The sequence below is a fragment of the Aquarana catesbeiana genome, linkage group LG03, assembly GCF_042186555.1.
Source record: "Aquarana catesbeiana isolate 2022-GZ linkage group LG03, ASM4218655v1, whole genome shotgun sequence".
NCBI lineage: Eukaryota > Metazoa > Chordata > Amphibia > Anura > Ranidae > Aquarana > Aquarana catesbeiana.
This window is the reverse complement of record NC_133326.1, coordinates 586,811,931-586,834,734: the sequence shown is the minus strand read 5'-3', so window position 1 is coordinate 586,834,734 and position 22,804 is coordinate 586,811,931. Positions and strand designations below refer to the sequence as shown.

Sequence of the window (22,804 nt, the reverse complement as noted above, 5' to 3'; positions counted from 1 at the left end):
GGGGGGAGAGGGGGGCGGCACCCATGTGGCCCTAATGAGCGGCCGCTCTGTTTTTTTACATACTGTCACCAGTCACCACCACACTGTCACACCGCCAAACCAGCTATACGATGACGCTGTACTGCACTGGTGACAGTACGTAGAAAGTAAAAAAAAATTGTAAGTGTACTCTGCCCTCATGGTGTAAAGCGCTGCGCAAACTGTTGGCGCTATATAAATCCTGTTTAATAATAATAATAATAATAATAATAATTAATAATAATAATTGAAAAAAATTTTTTCCAAAAAAAAGTGATGAAAAATTACAACTTCAAAAAACGCGCCATGCTTCTTAATAATTACCTCAGACTGTCTACTTTCCAGAAAGGTGTCATTTGGGGGGTATTTGTACTGTCCTGCCATTTACGTGCCTCAAGAAATGAGATAGGCCCTCAGTACACCAGGATTGATACATTTTCAGATATATACCATAGTTTGTGGACTCTATAACTTTCCTACAGACTAAATAATATACACTGATTTGGGTTATTTTCACCAAAGAAATGTAGCAGAATACCATTTGGCCTAAATTTATGAAGATTGATTATTTATTTGCTAAATTGTATAACAGAAACAAAGAAAAACATGTTTTTTTTTTCAAAATTTTGGGCCTTTTTTTGTTTATTTATCAAAAATTAAAAGAAACCCAGTGGGGATTAAATACCACCAAAAGAAAGCTCTGTTTGTGTGAAAAAAATGATAAAAATGTTATAGGGGTACAGTGCCCGGTATTGAGGTGGTTAATGTAAGTTTTTTCTTTCTGTTTGATAATTCTGTTTGTGCATATACATGGATGTACCTATGTAAGGAAATCACAGGCTTTGATACTCCAGGGCTGTGACATTTCCCTTTGTGTACACTGTTTGTTGGATAGTACTTTGCCACGGTACTGCCTTGACAAGTATAATTTGTATGTGCGATTTGTTTCAATAAAATACATTTAAAAAAAAGAAAATGCATGTGCAGTAATGTACAGTACAGTTGCTTGCGTGTTGCTTTTGTATTTATTTGCATTTATGTTTGTTAATGTGTGTTGTAGTGTGAACGAGGCACATGGAATTGTTTTCTACATACCATAGCAGTGACCTGCATTTATCCAGTGCAGAAAAATGCAGGTCACTGAACATAGTGTGAAAGAGCCCTTAAGCTTCTTTTGCATTACTAGACTGGTTTGCATACACTGTGAGCATATATTATGAGTAATTCATCCAGCAAGTCATATACATGATTTTTGAGGTACTACATGAACATTTTTCGATACAGACACTTGAAAAATAACAAGAAGGTTAAATACCAGGTCTACGCCATTGTTGTCTAATTATCTAGTCAATACAATTTTTGGAGTGAGAAATTTACCTTTTTGTCTTTTGACTTTTATATATTTGATTATTTTGTCCTATTGGTGTAGTTTTTCCCCAACAGATATAAGTGATAAATTATTTCCTCCTAATGATTGCTGCAGCAGCAAATTGGGATAATTTTGTACAGATTGGCCTCCTATTGTTATGTTTACAGTTATAAAGAACGGTAGTAAGCAATGTCTAATGGGAGGAATGGTGGTATTGTGTTTATACCCAGTGACTGCAGCTTGTAATAATAATCGCACTACGTGGATGTCAAATCCATTATAGTTTGGGCTTAGGAATAATATAAATTATAGTTTCATTTCTTTTTGAAACAAGATAATTTGGGTACTTGAACCGATCATATCTAGTTGTGTTTTACGTTGTACTTACAATGACATTTACATTATCTCTTCCATCATGTAATGTGTTTAAATATGAGCTTATTGACATCATTCATTACTTTCTGTATTTTTTTTTTATTAACTACTTTAAATTGGCAATATAGATCAAACTGTTTTTTCATATACTCATGTTATTCTTTACATAATTATAGCCATGAAACCGGGCTTAGTTATCTTAAATTAGTTTAATAGGTGTCATACCCATGGTTTTACTTTAAAATGGACATAAATTGTTTTTTACTTGGATAAAAATTTACATTTTTCACATACTGTATACAGTGCCTTGAAAAAGTATTCATACCCCTTGAAATTTGTAACTTGACAACATTTGGAAAATTTCAAGGGGTATGAATACTTTTTCAAGGCACTGTAGTTGTCACCTGCAGCAAGTGTTTATAGAGAAGTGTGCAAGGTTATCTGCACTTTGTAGGAATAAAACTTGTTTTTGCATATATAGTGAAAAGGCCACTTAAAAGTGTTAAAATGTAGTTGAAAACAGGACTTATTTATATCTGCCCTTCTGCTCTCTATAAACACTCCTACGCTCTAGAGGAAGTGTATTTTGAAACCTGTTGTTTGGCCACTTCCTTAAAAAGATTCTACAGCCAAAAGTCAGATGTTATTTCAGCCTCAGTCTGTGCAATGAGGCATAGAATGGCAGCGTGTTGACTATGAGGACAAGGGATTAATACTCAAGTTTATGTAATTTAATTTAATTTATTTAGTCAAGTAATATTACAGTCATATTCACCTTCTTTGGATCAACCACACTTTTGCTTTCCTTGTACAGCAGTCCGAACGGTCAGCATGATGACCAGTGATCAATCCTTGTCGGCTGGGCGCCTTCACAATTCCATGGAGAAGCCAGTCAAGAGTGGTTGGCTGAAAAAGCAACAGAAGAGCATAGTTAAGAACTGGCATCAAAAATATTTTGCCCTAAAGGGGCAACACCTCTGGTACTATAAAGATGAAGACGACAGCAAACCACAGGTAAGACCAATATCTAGAGTATTCCTATCCACCTCTGTCCATTGTTACCTGCATGTTTAAGGGTTGTGATTTCAAGTATTTGTAAAGGTCAAACTTTTTTTTTAAAGCTTTGGACAGAATAGGGAATGGTTCAAACCCCTGACAAGTTTTCTGATGTCTCTGTTCCATTGGGGAGATTTTCCCATCACTTCCTGTATCCAGACACAACAGGATCTGAAATGAATTAAGAGAAATCATTTTTAAGACAATTGTCACCTGAACAAGTGTTCCAGTAAGATTTTCCCTCTATTCCTGACCCAGAGACAACCCATAATTTTAGATTTTCATGCACTTTTAGTCCTGGTTATAATGGTCACCATGACAAATATAGAGAATTGATTTTCCCACTTTGGACACAGAGAGTGGGTATTTTGGTGACTCTTCCCTGCTATATCCAAATGAAAAAAAAAATAGATGCATTTTAATGTTTGCATAGCCAATATGTGTCTGCATTTTTCTTCTTGTTTTATCTGATGCTTTAGTAATTTCATTACCTATGCTCTATATTGCTCTATAGTGCTGCCTTATCTGTGACAGCTACTATTGCTCTGTGATAAAGAGTGGTATTGAACCCATTATGAAGAGGTGCTTGTTATCACCAAAGCTCTCTTAAAATACTACCATGTAGTCACATGCTTAGAAGATTTTCCTTGCAATTTATTTAAAGGAGAAGTATGGCCAAAGTTATGTCATATATACTTCTCCTGCAGGTCACACAGGAGTGCGCTTAGTTCTGCACTCCTGTGACCTGTTTTCAGCCAACAGCTGGCTAAAGCCCTTTGTTGGCTGATGTCAACCAGCTGGTTCAGGCTCTGAAAAGGTTTCCATCCATATGGTTGGGATGCACCCAGATGCCTGGACCAGCAGCTGGCTCAGCCTCACAGCGATCTGTTAAGAGCCTGAGCCAGCACCTCCTGCAACCTCCACAGCCCATCTCCAGTGAGCGCCGGAGAGGAGAGCAGAGAGCCAGTGACTGAAAGTAATTGCTCTCTGCTCAGAGTGATGAGGAGAACTCAGCAATCAGCTGTGTTTGATCACCATAGGTGTGCGCACAGGGTGTGCCAGGTGTGCCCAGGAGACACACTTTCTAATACACTCCACCTAGGTGGAATTGTATTCGTAGAGGCAGCAGCTCTACATTCCAGGAGCATTTTAGCCATTGCGCGGATTTACCTCATATATTCTACACCCTAATCACTCTGTGCAGCATAGATTCCCCCTACTGCCCTAGCCCCCCCCCCGCTGCTGGCTTCTCTCCTCTCCCAGCGGCTGATGCTTCGGGATGTTTTAGGATGAATGGGATAAAGGGCCGGTAAACACAGTGAACGATTGGTAGTGTGTGTTTGAGTTTTGGGGTGCAAACCCTAATGCAATAGGCTGTGCACACCTATGATGATCACTCAGTTCTCACTGCAGAGCCAGCTGGGGTCTGATGCAGAAGATCGATACTGCATCCACCTAGGTGATTATTCTTTTTGAATCTTTGTGAAAATTCTAGATTGCACCACTTCTGATCCTGGACATTGCAACAAATAAAAAACAACATTATCCACAAAATGCAAAGTGGCAAGCGATCAGTTTCACTGTGCCGCAAAGCCTATTGCACCTGCATGTGCTCCATAAAACTTTTTATATGCATTTCATTCTGTAGGAAAGTCCATAAATAGATGGAGTAGAAAAGAAAAACTTTTATTAACAGAGAAGCATGCTTTAAATGTTTTCTATAGATAAGGAACCCTAAAGCCAGTTTTAACCTTTTTGGAGAGAAAAAAATCTACAGTAAAAATTTGTGGTTAAATAAACATATGACTAGATATTTCCATCTATCCATCCATTTTTCTTTTTTATAAAATTCAAATGAACAGAAAAAAAAAGCATTGAAAGTTGAACCAGCGTTACACAAGGGACCTTCATAATTTTTAACAGTCATTAAACAGTTTTGTAGTGGGCAGGAGAATATGCCTTCGTCTTCACACACTACAATGGTCACAATAACAGCAGGATACAGTTTGTATATGCTAGCTGAAGACCATCTTTACAAACCCTAATTCTACAACCTTTCCCAGCCACAACTTTCAGAAAATACGTATTCAATTTTATCTGTAATGTTTCTGTGAGGGGGAATTTGGCTGCAGATCTGCTAAGTAAATAAATATTCTACATCAAAAGTCTCAATATGTTGAAGACAAATCCGTAGTTAGTTGCAGGGAACACAACACCACATACTGTATGTAGAAATGTCTACCCTGTTTCCCCCCGAAAATAAGACCTAGCGTGATTGTCAGTGATGGCTGCAATATAAGCCCTACCCCCGAAATAAGCCCTACCTTGTTTCCCCGATAATAAGCCCTAAATTGAAAATAAGACCTACAAGGACTTTAACTAGGGCTTATTTGGGGGTAGGGCTTATATTGCAGCCATCACCGACAATCACGCTAGGTCTTATTTTCGGGGAAACAGGGTATGTTGTGTATGTGAGACAATCTTATTTGGGGAATATATGTTGTATGAGTACATAAGTTATGGATGCTATTTTCTTGTATAGCAACTACTGTTCATTTTTATTATTATAGAATTGATATTTGTAATACAATAATAATAAAAAGAAACCTTAACCTTTTTCTAAAGTACCTGCACAGTCCATGAGTTCCATACTTGCAGGAGCAAAGATGTATTAACATCTTCATGACTAGGGAGTATTTTGTTATTATTGGGACTACAGCCTTGCTGATCAGAAATGTACATATTCTATTTTTTATTTTAAATGTAACTATGTCTTAGGTGCAGTTACTCTTATTTTGTAGTGGCCACCGCTAAAATCTAGATCTGAAATCGGCCATATACAGTTTGACTTTCAAACAATTCCTGCTGCATGTCGACACTACCTGGCTCGACAAAGAAGGATTTTTTACTTAACTGTAAAATCCTTTTCTTGGAGTACAGTACAGGACACAGGCTCCTTTAACCACTTCAGCTCCAGAAGGCCTACCCCCCTTCTTCATGACCAGGCCATTTTTTGCAGTATGGCACTGCGTTATTTTAACTCACAATTGCGCGGTCGTGTGATGCTGTACCCAAATAAAATTGATGTGCTTTTTTCCCCACAAATGGGTCTTTCTTTTGGTGGTATTTGATCACCTCTGCGGTTTTATTTTTTGCACTATAAACAAAAAAAGACAGAACATTTTTAGGAAAAAAAACAATATCTTTTACTTTCTGCTATAAAACATTACCAATAAAAAAAATTTAAAAAATCAAATTTGTTCATCAATTTAGGCCAATACGTATTCTGCTACATGTTTATATGCTACAAAGATATAGCATCTACAAACTATGGGATATTTTTATGGAATTAAAATTTTTTTTTTTTTACTAGTAATGGCAGCGATCAGCGACTTATAGCTGGACTGTGACATTGCCAGGGATAAATCGGACACTAAACGACACTTTTGGGGGCCACTGACACCAATACAGTAATCAGGGCTAAAAAATATGCACTGTCACTGTACTAATGACAATGGCAAGGAAAGGGTTAACATCAGGGGCGATCAAAGGGTTAAATGTGTTCCCTGGGAATGCTTGCTAACTGTGTGTGGGGTGCTTTAACTGGGGGAAGACAGAGATCCATGTTCCTACTTAGCAGAAACTCAAGATCTCCATTTTCCCCTCTCACAGAACGGCGATCTGCCCTGTTTACAGACCGCTGTTCTCGGGAACGATCGCCGGGTGCCGGTAAACATTGGGTCTGCTGGACCTGCTGATTAGTTCCCGCTGTGTCCAATCACAGAGGAAGCGGGTCGCCAGCGGCGCGCATGCGCGCCCCAGACCCAGAAATTAAGATGATGTACATGTACGTGATTTTGCGCTGAAGGGCCTCCTTGTCACAGTGCATGTACGTGGGGTGGTCTGGAAACGGTTAATCAAAGACCCTAGGTTACATACTGCTACCTTCAGGTGATTTGACACTGGCAAATAGATTTGTGGGACAGCCCATAAATCCTCAGTTTTGTAGCAAGCCATAAGAGGGACTACCATGACAGAGAGGAGGGTATCCTACAGGTAAGTAAAAAAATCGTGTTTCTTAAATGTACAGCACATGACACAGGCTCCTTTAATCATAGACCCTGGGATGCCCCAAGCAATATAACAGAAGATTGTGCAACACAGCAACAATGCCAACAGACCCAAAAACATAGGGAATCAGGTCATGAGCTCAAAGAGCGTCTTGAAGCACCTTGTGGCCAAAGCTGGTGTTGGCAGAGGCCTGATTATCCACAAGGTAGAAATTTGCAAATGTCTGTGTTATTCCAGCAAAGGTGCAGTTACACTTATTTAAATTTTTTAATAATAAAAAAAAAAATTAAATTAAAAAAAAAAATTTTAAATGTTATTTAAGTAGCTGCTATTCATTTATCCATTTATTTATGTGCTGCATATATTCTGTTGGATATATCGTACTAGGCGCAGAGCATTGTTGTTTTTAGGCAGGCACATACAACATTTTATTTCTGATTTTAATTTTTTAGTGTCAAATATGTTTTTATTAACAATATTAAAGAAATTTTGTACAAAAGAGTTAGTAGTCAGTCGTCAATAACAAAGATAGCATGGGGTATATCCTATTCCAATGTACAATACCAGATTAAATTTAACAAGATAGGAAGCCCTCATTATCAGACAATATTATATAGTAATAATCTGTCTATAAAGACGTGTAGATTAATCTAGGAAAAGGCTATAACCTCTGACTATGAGGTAGAAATAGAATTCGGAAAAACAAAGAGAAAGAAAAGAAAAGTGGGTGGAAGATAGGTCAATAGAAGGGAAAAGAGGGGTAAGGTATAAGGGGCGGGCTTGGGATAGACCTCGGTGCGACAACGCATGCATGGAGTAGTAAGGGTGAGTATCTGAATCTAACCTTGGGTAGTCAACAAGGTTTTCAGGGAGTCCGATGTAGAATATTCAATCCAAATGAGCCATAAAGTTTTAAATTTATCAAAAGTGTCATTATCCATGGCTATCCTCTCCTCCATGCGCATAATATCATTCACTGTAGAAACCCATAAGGCTAGTGGGGGTCTAGTGGTGATGATCTGCCTAGCAGCCGATAGGAAAAAGCGCAATAGGGAACGCTTCTGTGAGGTTATGGAACCAGGGAGCATGGATAGTAATGCTATTTCTGGGGAAGGTTGCAAGGGCTGGTCGTATAGACTACTGTAAATGGAAAAAACCTGGGACCACAGTGGCTGAATGAATGGACAGTCCCACCATATATGCAAGTAACTTCCGTTTCCTGATCCACATCTCCAACATGAGGATGGAACGGAGGGGAATATTTTGTTAAGGGATTGAGGGTCCCTGTACCAGCGGGAGAGAAGTTTAAAATTTTTCTCTTGGGTATAGCAGGATATTGAGGATTTGTGTGTGAAATAATATGACTTTTGCCAATCCTCTAAATGAAGTTCCTTTCCCAGCTCCGTGGACCACTTCCTGGTATAAGAGGGAGGTTGATTATGTAGCAGTGCGTTCTGCATCATGTATATGGTAGAAAGTAAATGTCTGGGGGTTTCCGAAAGAGAGCACAGCTGTTCATATTCCGTTAAGGGTCTGTGAATTTGAGAGGAAGAGAAAAGATCAGAACAAAAGGAGGATATACGGAGGGCTGTAAGCCAATTACCCTGCGTATCTGGCAAGACTGGTGCACCAGAAGTAGGGTTCACAAATGAACTCGCTACAGGCCACATGGAACGGGAATATGGACCTAGTGTGTTGGACCCTTTATCTTGAGGGAGTGCGGGGTGGTCAAATAAAGAAGTGAGGGGTGAGGGGTCTGAGGACAGTAGAGACTGTATACCCTTCTTGTACCAGATATGTAGTGCTGCAATCGTCAGTGGGGAAGTAGAGGAGAGTAAGTGTAAGTGTTGTCCATATCCCCAAAGTAAGGCCCTGAGATCAAGAGCGGATAAATCTTGTTCCACCATGGTGGACGCTTTGGGGAATGGGCGAGGGAACCATTCTAAGACCCTGGATAACAATGCAGCTCTATGATAGAGCTCAAAGTCAGGGAGGCCTACTCCGCCCTGTATTTTGGGGTATGTAAGTAAGGTGTGACGAATACGGGACATGCCATTTTGCCATATGAATCGTATGGACATAGAGCGAAGAGATGAAAAAAAGTGTTTAGGGACCATAATAGGAACGGTTTGGAATAAATATAGCAATTTTGGTAAGGTGTCCATTTTTAACGTATTAATATGCCCAAACCAAGGTAATGTACAGGAGTTCCAGGATTCCAATTCCTTTATAGCGCGGGTTAGGAGGGGTAGATAATTTAGAGCATATAGGTCGGAGAGGTTAGAGGGAATCGTGATCCCTAGGTAAGAGATGCCCCTGGACCCCCATTGGAAGGGGAAGTTGGCCTGTATTCGGGTGAGGGTAGTTCGAGGTAGGGATATGTTTAGGGCCTCTGTCTTAGACATGTTCAATTTAAAATTACTAAACTGTCCAAACTTGCGAAATTTCTGCATAAGTGAGGACAGAGTAGTGTGAGGTTGTTGGATGTAGACCAATAGAATCATCCGCGTAAAGCGAGAGTTTATATTCAGATGAAGGTGTCTGGATTCCTACTATGGATGCATTTTGTCTAATGGCCTGAGCCAGGTGTTCAATCACCAAGACAAAAAGGAGGGGGGACAAGGGGCAACCCTGTCTTGTGCCGTTTGAAATCTGGAATGAAGCGGAGGAGGAACCATTGACCAGGACTGATGCCGAGGGGCGGGAGTACAGTGCCATGACCCTAGACACAAAAGTGGAGCCAAGGCCAATCTGTTGCAGGGAGAGACGTAAAAAATCCCAGTTGACCCGGTCAAAGGCCTTCTCGGCATCAAACGAGAGTAGGCATGCCTTTAGATTGTGTTTTTGGATATAGGAAACGAGGTGGATGGTTTTTGTGGTGTTGTCCCTGGCGTCTCGGCCTGGGACAAATCCCACCTGGTCTTTATGAATAAGTGAGGGTAAGATGGGGGACAGGCGGTTCGCCAGGACTTTGGCATAAAGTTTAATATCGAGGTTAAGGAGTGAAATTGGGCGATAGCTACTGCATTGTGAAGGGTCTTTGCCAGGTTTGGGTATTACCGAGATATTAGCGGCTAGTAGGTCCCTAGAGGAGAAATGAGTATCGTCTATAGAGTTGAATGCGGTGGCTAACAGTGGGGCAAGATGTTGAGCGAAAGATTTATAAAATCTTGGGGAAAACCCATCAGGACCTGGGCATTTACCAGATTTCAGGCCCTTGATAGCGGCTGTGAATTACTGTAACCCAGTAACCCAGAATGAGACAGGGACCCCAAAATGAAAGCAGTTGGTTTAGAACCATGGACAGGAAGTTCCCTTGATCTTGGTTTGGTCCATAGACATTAGCCACTATAAAGACAGAAGAATTAAATTTAAGTTTGAGGAATAAATAGCGCCCCAGCGGATCTATAAGGGAATCTAAAACTTCCGGGTGAAACGATTTGTGAAAAGCTATAGACACCCCTTTGGATTTTGCTTGAGGATTCGTGCTGTGGAACCATTGAGGGAAATGAGGGTTTTTAAGAGTTGGGATCTCTGAACCCCTAAAATGCGTCTCTTGTAGAAGCAGGATTTTAGTCTTAGCTTTGTGAAAACGGTACAACACCTGGCTTCTTTTTTCAGGGGTATTAAAGCCTCTGCAGTTATAGGATGATAAGGTTAGATGCTCAAGTGAAGACATTGTAGGGGTGGGGAGAGGTAGCATGAGGTGGTAATAGTGTCAGCACTGAGGTCCGCCCAGCCCAAGTAGAAGAGAGTGAGGGAAGCAAGTAGGTACAGGGGGGAAGGAGAGCAGGAAAAGAGGGAAAGAGAGAAAGGAAAAAAGTAAGAGAAAAAAAGAAATAATAGAACAGACCACTAGGTGGCAGCATTAAGTAATCATGCAAATATAGAAACATTTCTGTAAAATGTATATAGACTAATATCAGTATAGTGCGCAATCAGGCACTACAGGTCCTAAGGGGCGAAATGTGGTGAGCACCTAGAGTGCCTCCCGGTCCCGGGGTCCACGGTGGAGCAATAACTGTTGAGAACAATATTTAACCATCAACGTATTATAATGAGGTAACCTAATAAGAACAAATAAGCAGTAAATCAACATATAAAGAGTACATCCCTATCCCCTCCCGGACACATCAAAAAGCGTGGGAGCACGTCTATGAGACTCTATCAGGAGTTAACTTATAGTCAAGAATGAGTTCCAATATGGGGGGGGAGCTATAACTGCAGAACCCATCCACCCCAACCTTGTCCCCAAAAAGAAAAAACAAACAAACAACAAAAAAAAGAAAAAAAGGGAAAAATCATCCTGCAGAGGACATCTAGCTAGTGTGATAGGAGGGGACAAAAAAGTATATGCAAAACAGATATATAAAAACAATAAAAAAGGTGCTGGATCTGCGACACTGTTGGTGTCGAGAGTAAGTAGGTAGTCCCGGGGTAGCAGAAGGAAGGGGCCAATCTGGTAATGAAATCTGGGGTAGCTCCAGAGTGCTCAGGAACCGTGGCAGATCTCCTAGTGTGCGGAAAAGGGCCGTTTTGCCTTCATGATGGACCCGTAGCTGAAAAGGGAACCACCATTGGTATTTAATCTTCTTCTCCTGAAGGACGGACGTAAGCGGTTTAAGTGCACGCCGCATGGCCAGGGTTTGGCGCGAAAGGTCAGGGAGCAGCATAACTGGAGTTTCATTCAACCGAATGGAGTCCTGTGTGCTAGACGCTCTCATAATCTCCTCTTTGACTTTGTAAAAGTGCACCCTGCAAAGCGTGTCTCGAATGAAGGAGGGATCAGAACTTCTCGGGCCCGAGGTTCTGTGTACTCTGTCCAGCTCAATAGGGGTGTCTTTAGGTTGTTGCAGAATTTGATTGAAAATGGCAGTGACTGCTCCATATAGATCGTTATGTTCTATGGTTTCCGGTATGCCACGGATTCTAATATTGTTCCGTCTGCTACGGTTTTCGATGTCATCTTGGTGGTACATGAGCTGCTGCAATATGTTAGTATGGGAATTAAGGATCTCTTCATGGGACTGTAATGTGTTTCACATGCCATCGGTAGTGTTTTCTACATCCTCCATTCTAGTCCCCAGATCCCTCTTAAGCTCAGCAATCTCCTTCCTATATGACTTTTCCGTGCGGGAAACGTAGTGCTCAAAGTCAGTTTTAGTGGGGAGAGAGCGAAGGTAAGCATGCATGGATCGCATCTGCGACTCCATGTCCCACCCGTCCCCGGAGCACAGGGAGGCCTGTGAGAGGCTTTGGGGGCTGTGTGGGTTATAAAGTGGGGGCTCCAGATCTGTTAGGGAGACAGAGCGGCCTCTGGGGAGTACCTGTTCGGCATTTGCATGTGCGGATCGGGTCGGGGACGGAGGCGCCACCGCCATCTTGGAGGATCTCTGACTCTGGTAGGCCGCAGAGGATCGGGTCACAAAATTCCCCAGATCGCCTTGTGTCCGGTCACCGGCGGACTTCGAGTGGTCCCTGGGCTTTCCTTTACCCATCAGGGCGTTCTTGGTGGCCCAGTGGGTGATGGTGGAGGAGATAGAACCCCGTGGAGATCGTGAGAACCGGGAGCTGCTACAGCTCCATGCGCCAAGCCACGCCCCAGCTGATTTTAATTTTTTAGATGGCATAAAAGTGCTTTGGCACAGAGCAGTCATTGGTCTCTCTGCTAGTTGATAGTAAATTTCAGATGGAGTCAGACGTTATGATGAACTCTTTTGTAGAACTACTAAGTCAAGTAACATAGTCACATGACAGCAAGGAGTGCCTGGAAGTCATATAGGCAAATTAACTAAAGGAATTGAGAGCCTTTATCCAAAATATTGTGTGTATTTTCATTTCCTTTATCCAGTTATGTGAAAATCATCTGCAAATGATTGGGTATTCAAAGTGAACAGGAATTTGGTTTTTACATAATTGCATAATGAATGTGAATATTCACACTTTTTGAGTGAAGATTCTTAAATGCTTGGTAAATCCTCCTACTTGGGTTTGTCTTTCAGCACCTTTTATGGTACCATGACTGTATGGCCTATAACACAGTATCGCACTTATAACTGGAGGCAACTTGCAGTGACGGGATGGCTAAAGATGGCAAAGAAACAACTTGCCTTTTTTTTACGCCACTGCTTCTTCCCTAGTGCATATAGTTTGTGAGGGAGATTCTGCCAATACCAGAGCAATGCTGAAGAACTTGGGGATCCTGTTGCTTGTGACATGATTTATAGTGGCACAAAAATAGAAACTGATGCGCCACACCACTGCTAAGAGGTTCAGATAAAACTTTATTCCAATAAAAGTCAGGGGGACAATCCAAAGAGTATCCAATGTATTTTGCGGGTCCAAAAACCCCCCTTCATCAGGACAAGAAAAACATTAGAATATTGCCATAGCAATACAAAATCAACACAATAGTCTATGTTGTGTTGATATGCAGATGTCCTTATGTTTCTTCTAGTCCTGATGAATGTGTTGGATACTCTATGGATTGTCCCTCTGACGTCTATTGCAAAAAAGTTGCATCTGGACCTTTTAGTAGTGGTGTGGTGCTTCAGTTTCCATTTTTGTTACATTACACTACAAGCCAAGGAAATGGTGGAAATTCTTTGCGATCTAGAAGCCATGTTCCTGGGGCTAGATTATTTACATCAACATCAGTCCTTTAAAATAGCAATACCAATAAGAAAACCTTATAGGTCCAACACTATTATTCCACTTTCATTGATTGATAGTGCATAATGAACCTTAGCCGGGTCCTAGCAAGTGTACAGATATATTTCAACACATATTTATGCAAACTCCTGGATATGCACATGAATATGCACATTTGTGAGCAGGCACACATACATGTCCACAGTCGTGTGCAATTTAAATTACTACTACAAATATGGAGAGCAGAGATGCACCCCAGTGAGGAAAGGAACTACCAATTAGCCCATAGATCTATGCCCCTTAGTCATCACAGGGTTTATTGACAACTTGTTAAAAGAAATACTTTAATTTCTTTACCAATGTTTCTAAGAACAGACCTAGAAAACACAAAGAGGCATAGGCAATGAGTTTGAGATTTCAGTTACCGTAACTAACATCAGATTACTTTAAAATTATTATGGTTGTAATTAATTTGCACGTTGATCTTTGTCTAAATTTGTTTAATATTGTAAGTGGTACTGAGCTCAGGGAACACTGAAATAATATAAAGTAAAGAAATTTGATAGAGCTCACTGTCTGCCAGCAGGTATAATAGAGTTTTGACCATCTATATACTTATTCTGTAGTAGCATGTCATTTTAATTTCATATTTGTCATAGTAAGAGTAAAAATGGATTATAACAATGTACTTATTTATTTTCTTTAGGAGTTTACAAAAAAGTTGATATTACAAATTCCAGTAATGCTTAGATATTAAGTTTCACTTTACAGTAAACAAATGAGGAAAAAGAAGAAACCCGTTTGGTTGCTTTGCATTCCTGTAGTTCTGCACATAGTTGTTGCACATTCCACTGCTCAACTGATAGTGCTGGTTCAAAACATGTATTTATCTTTGATCTGTTCTCTTAAGGCTCGTACACACTATAAGAACATCGGGCAAACATTTTCGTCCAAAGAATTTTCGTATGATTTTCGTATATAAAGTGTGTACACAACTTTCGACAGCCGATTCCAAATTTTCGTTTGAAAATTCCCAAAGGGGCAAACTCCCAATTTTTTTTTGTACGGGAACAGATCGAAAAATTTTCAAACCATTTTGATAAGATTTTCGTACAAGAGAAATCAGAAAAGAAAGACTGCGTATGATCAGAAACAACAAACAACAACAAAAAAAAAGCCTTTGTCGTACGGGAATTTTCGTACAAATTTTCATTTAGCAGTCTCGATTTGCTGTGAAACGACGAGTAAAATCGGACAAACGTTCGCCAAATTTTCTTATAGTGTGGATCCAGCTTTACAAGAGTATTGTACTGTGTTACCAAGGGTAGTAGTAGGGAAGTAACAATGTAGTCAATGTCTTTCATGTGGATAACAATATGATTTGGGGTGCAAACTTTTGAAAACATTCAGAGGTCTATTTATAAAAATAAAAAAAAAATTGCATAGCTATTCATCTGGTGAAACTGGCATGTGCATTCATTTGACAAGAATGGGGCAACATCGAATGTTCTCAAGCTATTACCTCCTAAGGTTAAATGTTTTTCATTCATGAAAAATGAGTGGTTCACTTAAATATCATATTTTGGCCACAAGCTGATGCTGAAGGTCATAGGAAACCATTTAAGGGCTCATGCACACTGATAAATACAATGCATCAAGACCCACGCTGTATACAGTTTATACAGATCTGAAGTATTGTATGCAATGGGCCCATTCACACAGCTGCAGTTTGGTCAATAGCATTTAGCTGAGCAAACCAAAACAAGAAAAATCTGCATCTGGGTTTCAACCTTAACGTCCTTGTCCTCTCGTGCCTGACTTAAAATCTACTCCGTGGTTAACTCACCCCAAGATCTAGCTGATCTGCCTTGTATATATCCAATGTGCAGATGTTATGAATACAGGCTTTCGTCTGTCTGAGATGTTTGTTCTCCTAGATAAGTAGATACAAATAACTCTCTATAAATGTGTCCATGTTTTTTGCTAAGGTCATTGGGCACTATGGGCACCATCAGCATTTTGGACCAGGAAATGAAATTTAAGGATTGCATCTAATTGTTTTATTTCTTTATGTCTACGTTTTATTTGTTTTACTTTGTTTATTGACCATGTACGGAATACAAAGGACCACTTTACTGGTTATTGGGATGCTAGGGATGGGGGGCTGCACTATTACTTGTGTTAATGTGCCCATAAGCTTTAAATTGGTGTTTTGAGAGGTATGAGTGCCAGAACAACGGATTTAAATGCCCTCATTTGGTATTGCACACATATAGGTGCAAATGGCTCTTTACAGTTTCCTTTTAAAAACATACTAACTTTTAGAGCATAGATGTGAACCAGCAAAATAGGAGAAAAATTTTGTTTTTACTTCCATTTTTTTCTGCTGCATTTTTGTTCAGTAAATATGCTATTCGGCTAATAAATAAACTAATATTTTAGTCAATGAAAACAGATCAGTGTGAATAGACTTTAAAACATTTGGTTTCCCCTGCTAAATGGCTATAAATAACAATTAGCTGATGACCTTTACTTATGTGGATTATTTTGCAATGAGTAATGATTAATTATATTACCAAATAATACATGTCCTGTAGTTTTTATTATGCGATATGGAGAAGCACATTACTCACATAGAAAGTAACAGCTATGAGGGGCTTACCAGCTACCAGGAATGTACAGATATCTCATGGGTAAAGAAGACAAAAACAATTGCCAAAGCAATATATTTTCATGACTATTTTGACACCTGGGCACGTATTCGTGGGTAACAACATTGTTTTAGACATCCAATAAAAATGAATCCTAATAAAAGCTGTAAAAAAATAAATAAAAATGAAATAAATCAATCAGGCAATCATTATATATTTATTATTTTAAATGCTATTTAGTAGCAACCTCACCAATAATGTGGTTGGTCTTTACAGTATATCCCACACTGAAATTTACTATGGGCTTTAGTCTTGTGGCACTGTAAAGTTATACCTATATGCTATGTGTATATGTTATGCCTATATGTTCAATGCATTATCAACCTTCCTACCTGCATCTTGTGTTTTTCACCTACAAATAATGTATAATGATAATGTAGTTTCATGGTTTTATCTGTTGTCTATTACACACAGCTTATAATGGAGTAAATTTCAGAATATGTCAGAAGATTCTGTTTGTGTTCAAACATTGTGGCATGGCACTGCATAGATTATGCATGACCTCTGTCTATAGTCTGAGAACTGATGCTGGTACGGGCGAGAGCTTCACAGTAACTAGATCCAATAGACCAGACACACAGAGAGCTCATTAGTGTAGCTGGATTTTTTCTGTAGCTCCTGCTGGATTTTGCTTCTAATCCCCTTGTGGAGGATTCCATTTGTGGATGGACCTTTTATGGTTACACAACCAGGTCACATTGCTATAATCTTTTTATATGAATTATAAAATGAAGGACCTATGAATGAATGGTTGTGGAACGAATCATTTGAGTTTCCATTATTTCTTATGGGGAAATTTGCTTTGATATACAAGTGCTTTGGAATACAAGCTTGCTTCCAGAACAAATTATGCTCGCAATCCAAGGTTTTACTGTATTCATATCTGTAAATACCTTTGTTATTTGGTGGCAGGACTTTTGAGGCACCATGTGATAACACTAGCACTCTCATAAAAACAATGTAGCTTTATTGGTACAAAATCTTTAAAAGAACATAAAAAATGTATTTAACATAACAAGAGCAATGTGACAAAATCTGACCAGACTCTATCACTATTTGAAACATTTATTAATAAGTCATAGAAGATAACCATATAATAAACAATTGTTTCTGTGGTTGTTGTGATAGATCATACAATGTAACGTGTTTCTTGGATTCATATATATATGTATATATACATATGTATACATATATATATGTATATATCGCACAATTTTTATCACACATTTGCTACATTTCACCTAAACACCTTAAATTCTTTTTGCTGTAGCCCTGCTTCAGCAGTCAGTCTCTTAAAGTGATTGTAAGGGTTCGTTTTTTATTTTTTAAATAACAAACATGTCATACTTACCTCCACTGTGCAGCTCATTTTGCACAGAGTGGCCTTGAACCTGCTCTTCTGGGGTCCCCCGGCAGCTCTTGCGGCTCCTCCCAACATCAGATAACCCCCTAGGAGAAGCACTTTCTCGGGGGATTACCTTGCGGGAGCGCTTCTGAGTTCAGCATTCAGCGGCCATAGATTGATTGACAGCAGCGGAACCCTATGACTGCTCTATCCAATCAAGAACCAAGAACCCTGGGCAGAGAGACAGCGCGTCCCCGTCGGGTCAAGTTCTAGGGCTCAGATAGGTAAAACAGGGGGCTGGGGGGCCGGTCACTGCCAGGTGTTTTTTCACCTTAATGCATAGGATGCGTTAAGGTGAAAAAAGATGAAGGTTTACAACCCCTTTGAGACTGCTGCCTCTTTTACGAAATCAGTGTTTCTTGAACAGTTGTTTAAATATTGCCCATGGTGTATACTGTTAATAAGAGCTCTTGAACGGACACTGTCAGCTCTTAAAATAGTGTTTCCTGTAGGTTGTTTACGATAGTGTGGTTGCTAACATTCCATCTTCTGAAATCATAATCTTAATATCTAGAATTGAAATCTGATTATGACTATAAATATATGTACATTTTTAATTAAGATCCAGTCCAAATCACGAGGATGTCATCTATGTATCTGTGCCATGATAATATTTTGCTCAGGTACATAGACAAGCCCTCCCTGCTGAAAAAGTCACATTCCCACCCCCCCTAGATACAGATTAGCATATAATGGGTCACCACATGTCCCCATCGCAATGCCCTGCAGCTGCATCTGGCATTTTGGGTGCTGCAATATACAAACAAGCTAATGCTGCATATGCTCCTTTAGTTTCAGCTTTGGAAGTTGTTCAGTTGGCAGTTGGCTCTTATGTCAACATTTTCTTTGTATATTAGGAGTGATCCTTTCCGCATGAGTTATTTTTTGAAGTCTTGTGGTATTTTAGTAGTGAAAACATGCAGTAATTTAACACCTGGCACCATCTGGTGTAGTTATCTACATTAATGAATAGGCGCTATTAATGAGCGGACAGCCACCTGCGTCCTTAACAACTGTAAACAACATGGTTGTTAAGGAGTGGGTGGCCGATACATTCCTAACAACCAATGAGTCATCAGCTAAAAGTAAAAGAAAGAATTCCCGGCAATAAAAAAATCAGAAAAAAATGAGTGGGGTCCCCCTCCAAATCCATACCAGGCTCTTCAGGTCTGGTATGGATTTTGAAGGGAACCCCCATGCCCACATTTTTTTTTAAATAGCGTGGGCCCCCCCCAAATCCATACCAAACCCTTATTCGAGCATGCAGCCCGGCAGGTCAGGAAAGGGAGGGGACTAGCAAGCGGCTGCCCCTCCTGAACCATACCAGGCCACATGCCCTCAACATGGGGGGGGTGCTTTGGGGCAGGGGCAAACGCAATGTTCCCTACACACACATTTAAGAAAACTGGCTGTTCACTGATGCTGGGTGCTGTATTGACCATAGGCTGGAAACCGTGGATAATAAAAGTGAAGAAATGTCATCAGCACATCAAGGATTCCTTGAAAGAGTCCAAAGCTTTATTCAGTGGTCACATGACAAATATACAGCAACATTTCTGAGCCACGCACGGCCCCTTCATCAAAAAGTTGGGACGCTGTGAAAAAAATCTACATAAAAACAGAATGCAATTTGTCTGACCACATGCCTGTTTTGTCTGACCACATGCCTGTTCAAAGTCCTAATCCTCTCCACCCTACTTCTTGTACATCATATCCTGTAACCTGACTTAAACTGGTTCATTTGCATATCAATTGGGGGAGGCTTAGCTTCTATAACAGCACATGATCTTAAAAATCTAACTATTAACTATGCTATAAAATCATCCAAAAAATATCAATAGCAATACACGCAAGCATTTAATTATTTATTTCCTTCTGCAAATTGAGTTTAATGCCTGTTCATGTGGTATTTACTGAGTGTTTTTCAGGATTTTGGGGTAAATACCACAGAACAGTATGGTGAATTGATAGTTTCAGGATTGCATGCTGTATTTAGGGAAAATGTGTCTGGACACTTACATACTGCATATGAGATGCTATTGTAAATGGAGCCCAATGTCTTTTTCAGGGAAGGCCTTGCATATTTCAGCAGGACAATGTTAAACCACATATGGGCATCTATAACAACAGCATGGCTTTGCAGTAGAAGGGTCTGGGTGCTTAACTGGCCTGCCTGCAGTCCAGGCCTTTCACCAATTGAAATTATTTGGCACATCCTGAAATGAAAAATATGACAAAGAAGACCCAGGACTGTTGAGCAGTCAGAATCCTATATCAGGCAAGAATGGGACAATATTCCTCTCCCAAAACTCCAGCAACTGGTGTCCTCAGTTACCAGATGTTTACAGAGTGTTGTTAACCAATTCATTACCCGGCTATAGTCATATGACGTCCGCAGGAGGGATCTCCCATCCTGGGCGGGCGTCATATGAAGTCCTGGGCTTCCCGGCCGTCTAGGGGGCTCGAGCACGCCGCCACGTTGCTCGGGACTCGGTGCGCATGCCCGGCGGGCGCGATGTCTGCCGGGCACCCGAGATTGCCCGTGAACACAGCAGGACTGTGGATCTGTGTGTGTAAACACACAGATCCACATCCTGTCAGGTGAGAGGAGACTGATGGTGTTTTCCCAGTACAGAGGAACACGATTGGTCTCCTCCCCTTGTGAGTCCCTGCCCCTACAGTTAGACTCACTCCCTAGGAAACATAATTAACCCCTCGATCACCCCCTAGTGTTAACCCCTTCCCTGCCAGTCACATTTACACAGTAATCAGTGATCACTGTATAAATGTGAATGGTCCCAAAAATGTGTCAAAAGTGTCCGATATGTCCGTCACAATGTCACAGTCATGAAAAAATTGCAGATTGCCGCCATTACTAGTAAAAAAAAAATAGATAAATAAAAATGCCATAAATCTATCCCCTATTTTGTAGACGCTATAACTTTTGCGCAAACCAATCAATATATGCTTATTGCGATTTTTTTTTACCAAAAATATATAGATGAATACATATTGGCCTAAACTGAAGAAGAAATTTTTTTTTTTTTTTTTAAATTGGGATATTTATTATAGCAAAAAGTAAAAAATATTGTGTTTTTTTCAAAATTGTCGCTCTTCTTTTATTTATAGCGCAAAAAAACAAACCGCAGAGGTGATCAAATACCACCAAAAGAAAGCTCTATTTGTGGGGAAAAAAAACTATAAAAATGTTATTTGTGTACAGTATTGCATGACCGCGCAATTGTCATTCAAAATGCGACAGCGCTGAAAACTTAAAATTGGTCTGGGCAGGAAGGGGGTGAAAATGTCCTGTATTGAAGCGGTTAAAAGAAGAGGGGATGCTACACTGGGGTAAACATTGCCTTGTCACAACTTTTTTGAGACATGTTGCTGCCATTGATTTAAATTTTTTTTTTTTTTTTCTTAAAATGGTACATTTTCTCAGCTTAAACATTTCATATGTTTTCTATTGTGAAAAAAAAATATGGGTTTATGAGATTTGCAAATCATTGCATTCTGTTTTTATGTAGATTTTACACAAAGTGTCCCAAAGTTTTTTGGAATTGGAGTTGTAGTTCAGAAGTCCATTAACTGCCATAGTAAAATTTCTTTCCTGAAAGTCATCTCCCATGATTCATGGTGGATGGAGGCGAGGTAGTGTTAACCCATCCAGCTGAAGTCTATTAGGAGACACAGAAAGCACTGCAGCACAGTGCACGCTTTCTGTCTCTACCCAAGCACCTGGCTACAACTTTAGTATAACAAAGAAAACATCTGAAAGTGTACAATGCCTTTAATAGTCTATAGGATTATTAAAATAGTAATAATAAAACACTGTTACTGACAATGACACAATTTGTTGTTGGAAAGTGAGATGTTATTGTAGATTTGGATGTCTATGATGTTGTGTAGTGATGGGTAAATCCACTCAGATACGCTTTGTTGTCAATAAAGTGAATCTGAGCCTGTGATTCTGCATATTTTGGTGTCTAGGAGCTGTAGACATAAATGGGTGTAGCTGACTGTACACAGGTATGCTCCACTACTTGCGTAAAGTGGCTCATGCATACAGATGTAAGTATTTGAACGCAGGCAGTATGTTCTTGGGACCACTGCACCTTACATCTGTATGCATGCGCAACTTCATGCTGCAATTTTTTAAATTTTTTGGATAAGTTGTAATAGTTGTTCAACAAAGGCTTGCATGGTTAGCACGGAAACAACCTCTCTGTGTGGGGAGCTCCTAAGTAGATTACCATCATAAATCAATAAAGATGTTGACTGAGAGGTATGACTGCAGCATAAACCAGAAAGCTCTTGAGGACCTTCACCCAACCATTGTATCTGACAGTAGTGGAATCTATAAAGAAAATTACTAAAATAGTGGAGGGATGGGCTTGTTCTTCTGATTCTCTCATGTGAAAAGTCCCTCCCTAATCCCCTATGTAAATTCCCAAAAAATTGGCTTTACTCTCCACTTCCTGTCTCTAGTCCTGACCTAGTGATGACTCCAGCATGAACTGCAAATAGCAGTAAGAATATCCCACAGAGGTATTTTCCACTAGGGATCTTATAAAAGATCTTGGGCCTGCGTGAAGTATAAGTGCGTAATAAAATTTTTTTTTGTATTGGTCCGTTAATAATATGTATGTGTGTAGGAGGAAGATAAAATCTCAACCTGCAGCTGATTTTGCTTGTTGGTGTTTCTCTACTGACCAATATTAAACAGTTTATTTAATTTATTTTTTTCTTTATTAGTTATTAAGTTATTGTTTATTTAAGGGTATGCAACATAACACATCAGTATGACTTGACAGCACGGTCCTGACTAATCAAACTATATACGCTATGTCAATTTGGTGATAAATCATGTCTAACATGTCATATTCAATTTTAGGAAAAAAGAGAAAAGACATAACCACGTGTAGAAAAATAGTTGTAGGATCATGGCTCCCAAGTACATACTAAGAGGATCAGATCACCTACATGCATGCATCATTTTTAATGTAAAGGCAAGCGATGGCCCTCTTCAAAAAGGGGGTATCCCACTCAGCTCAAAAAAACAGCGTACCATATAGTCGGTGAATACCGAAAGGCCTTTTCGGTTGTTTGCTTTTTTTTAAAGATGGACACACTAGGTGTCTAGGA

At 39.8% G+C, this 22,804-nt stretch overlaps 1 protein-coding gene across 3 annotated transcripts in view; it reads left to right on the top strand.

The window, feature by feature from the left end:
• ARHGAP25 (Rho GTPase activating protein 25) overlaps positions 1-22,804 on the top strand; it is a 214,183-nt gene that overhangs the window by 101,667 nt on the left and 89,712 nt on the right. For 2 of the 3 annotated variants that reach the window (XM_073622031.1, XM_073622033.1), the window contains exon 2: positions 2,577-2,776. In XM_073622031.1, coding sequence (XP_073478132.1) covers positions 2,577-2,776 — 200 coding nt within the window. Of the gene's footprint in view, positions 1-2,351; positions 2,489-2,576; positions 2,777-22,804 lie in introns of those variants that run through there. The other variant, XM_073622032.1, reaches the window with a different exon arrangement.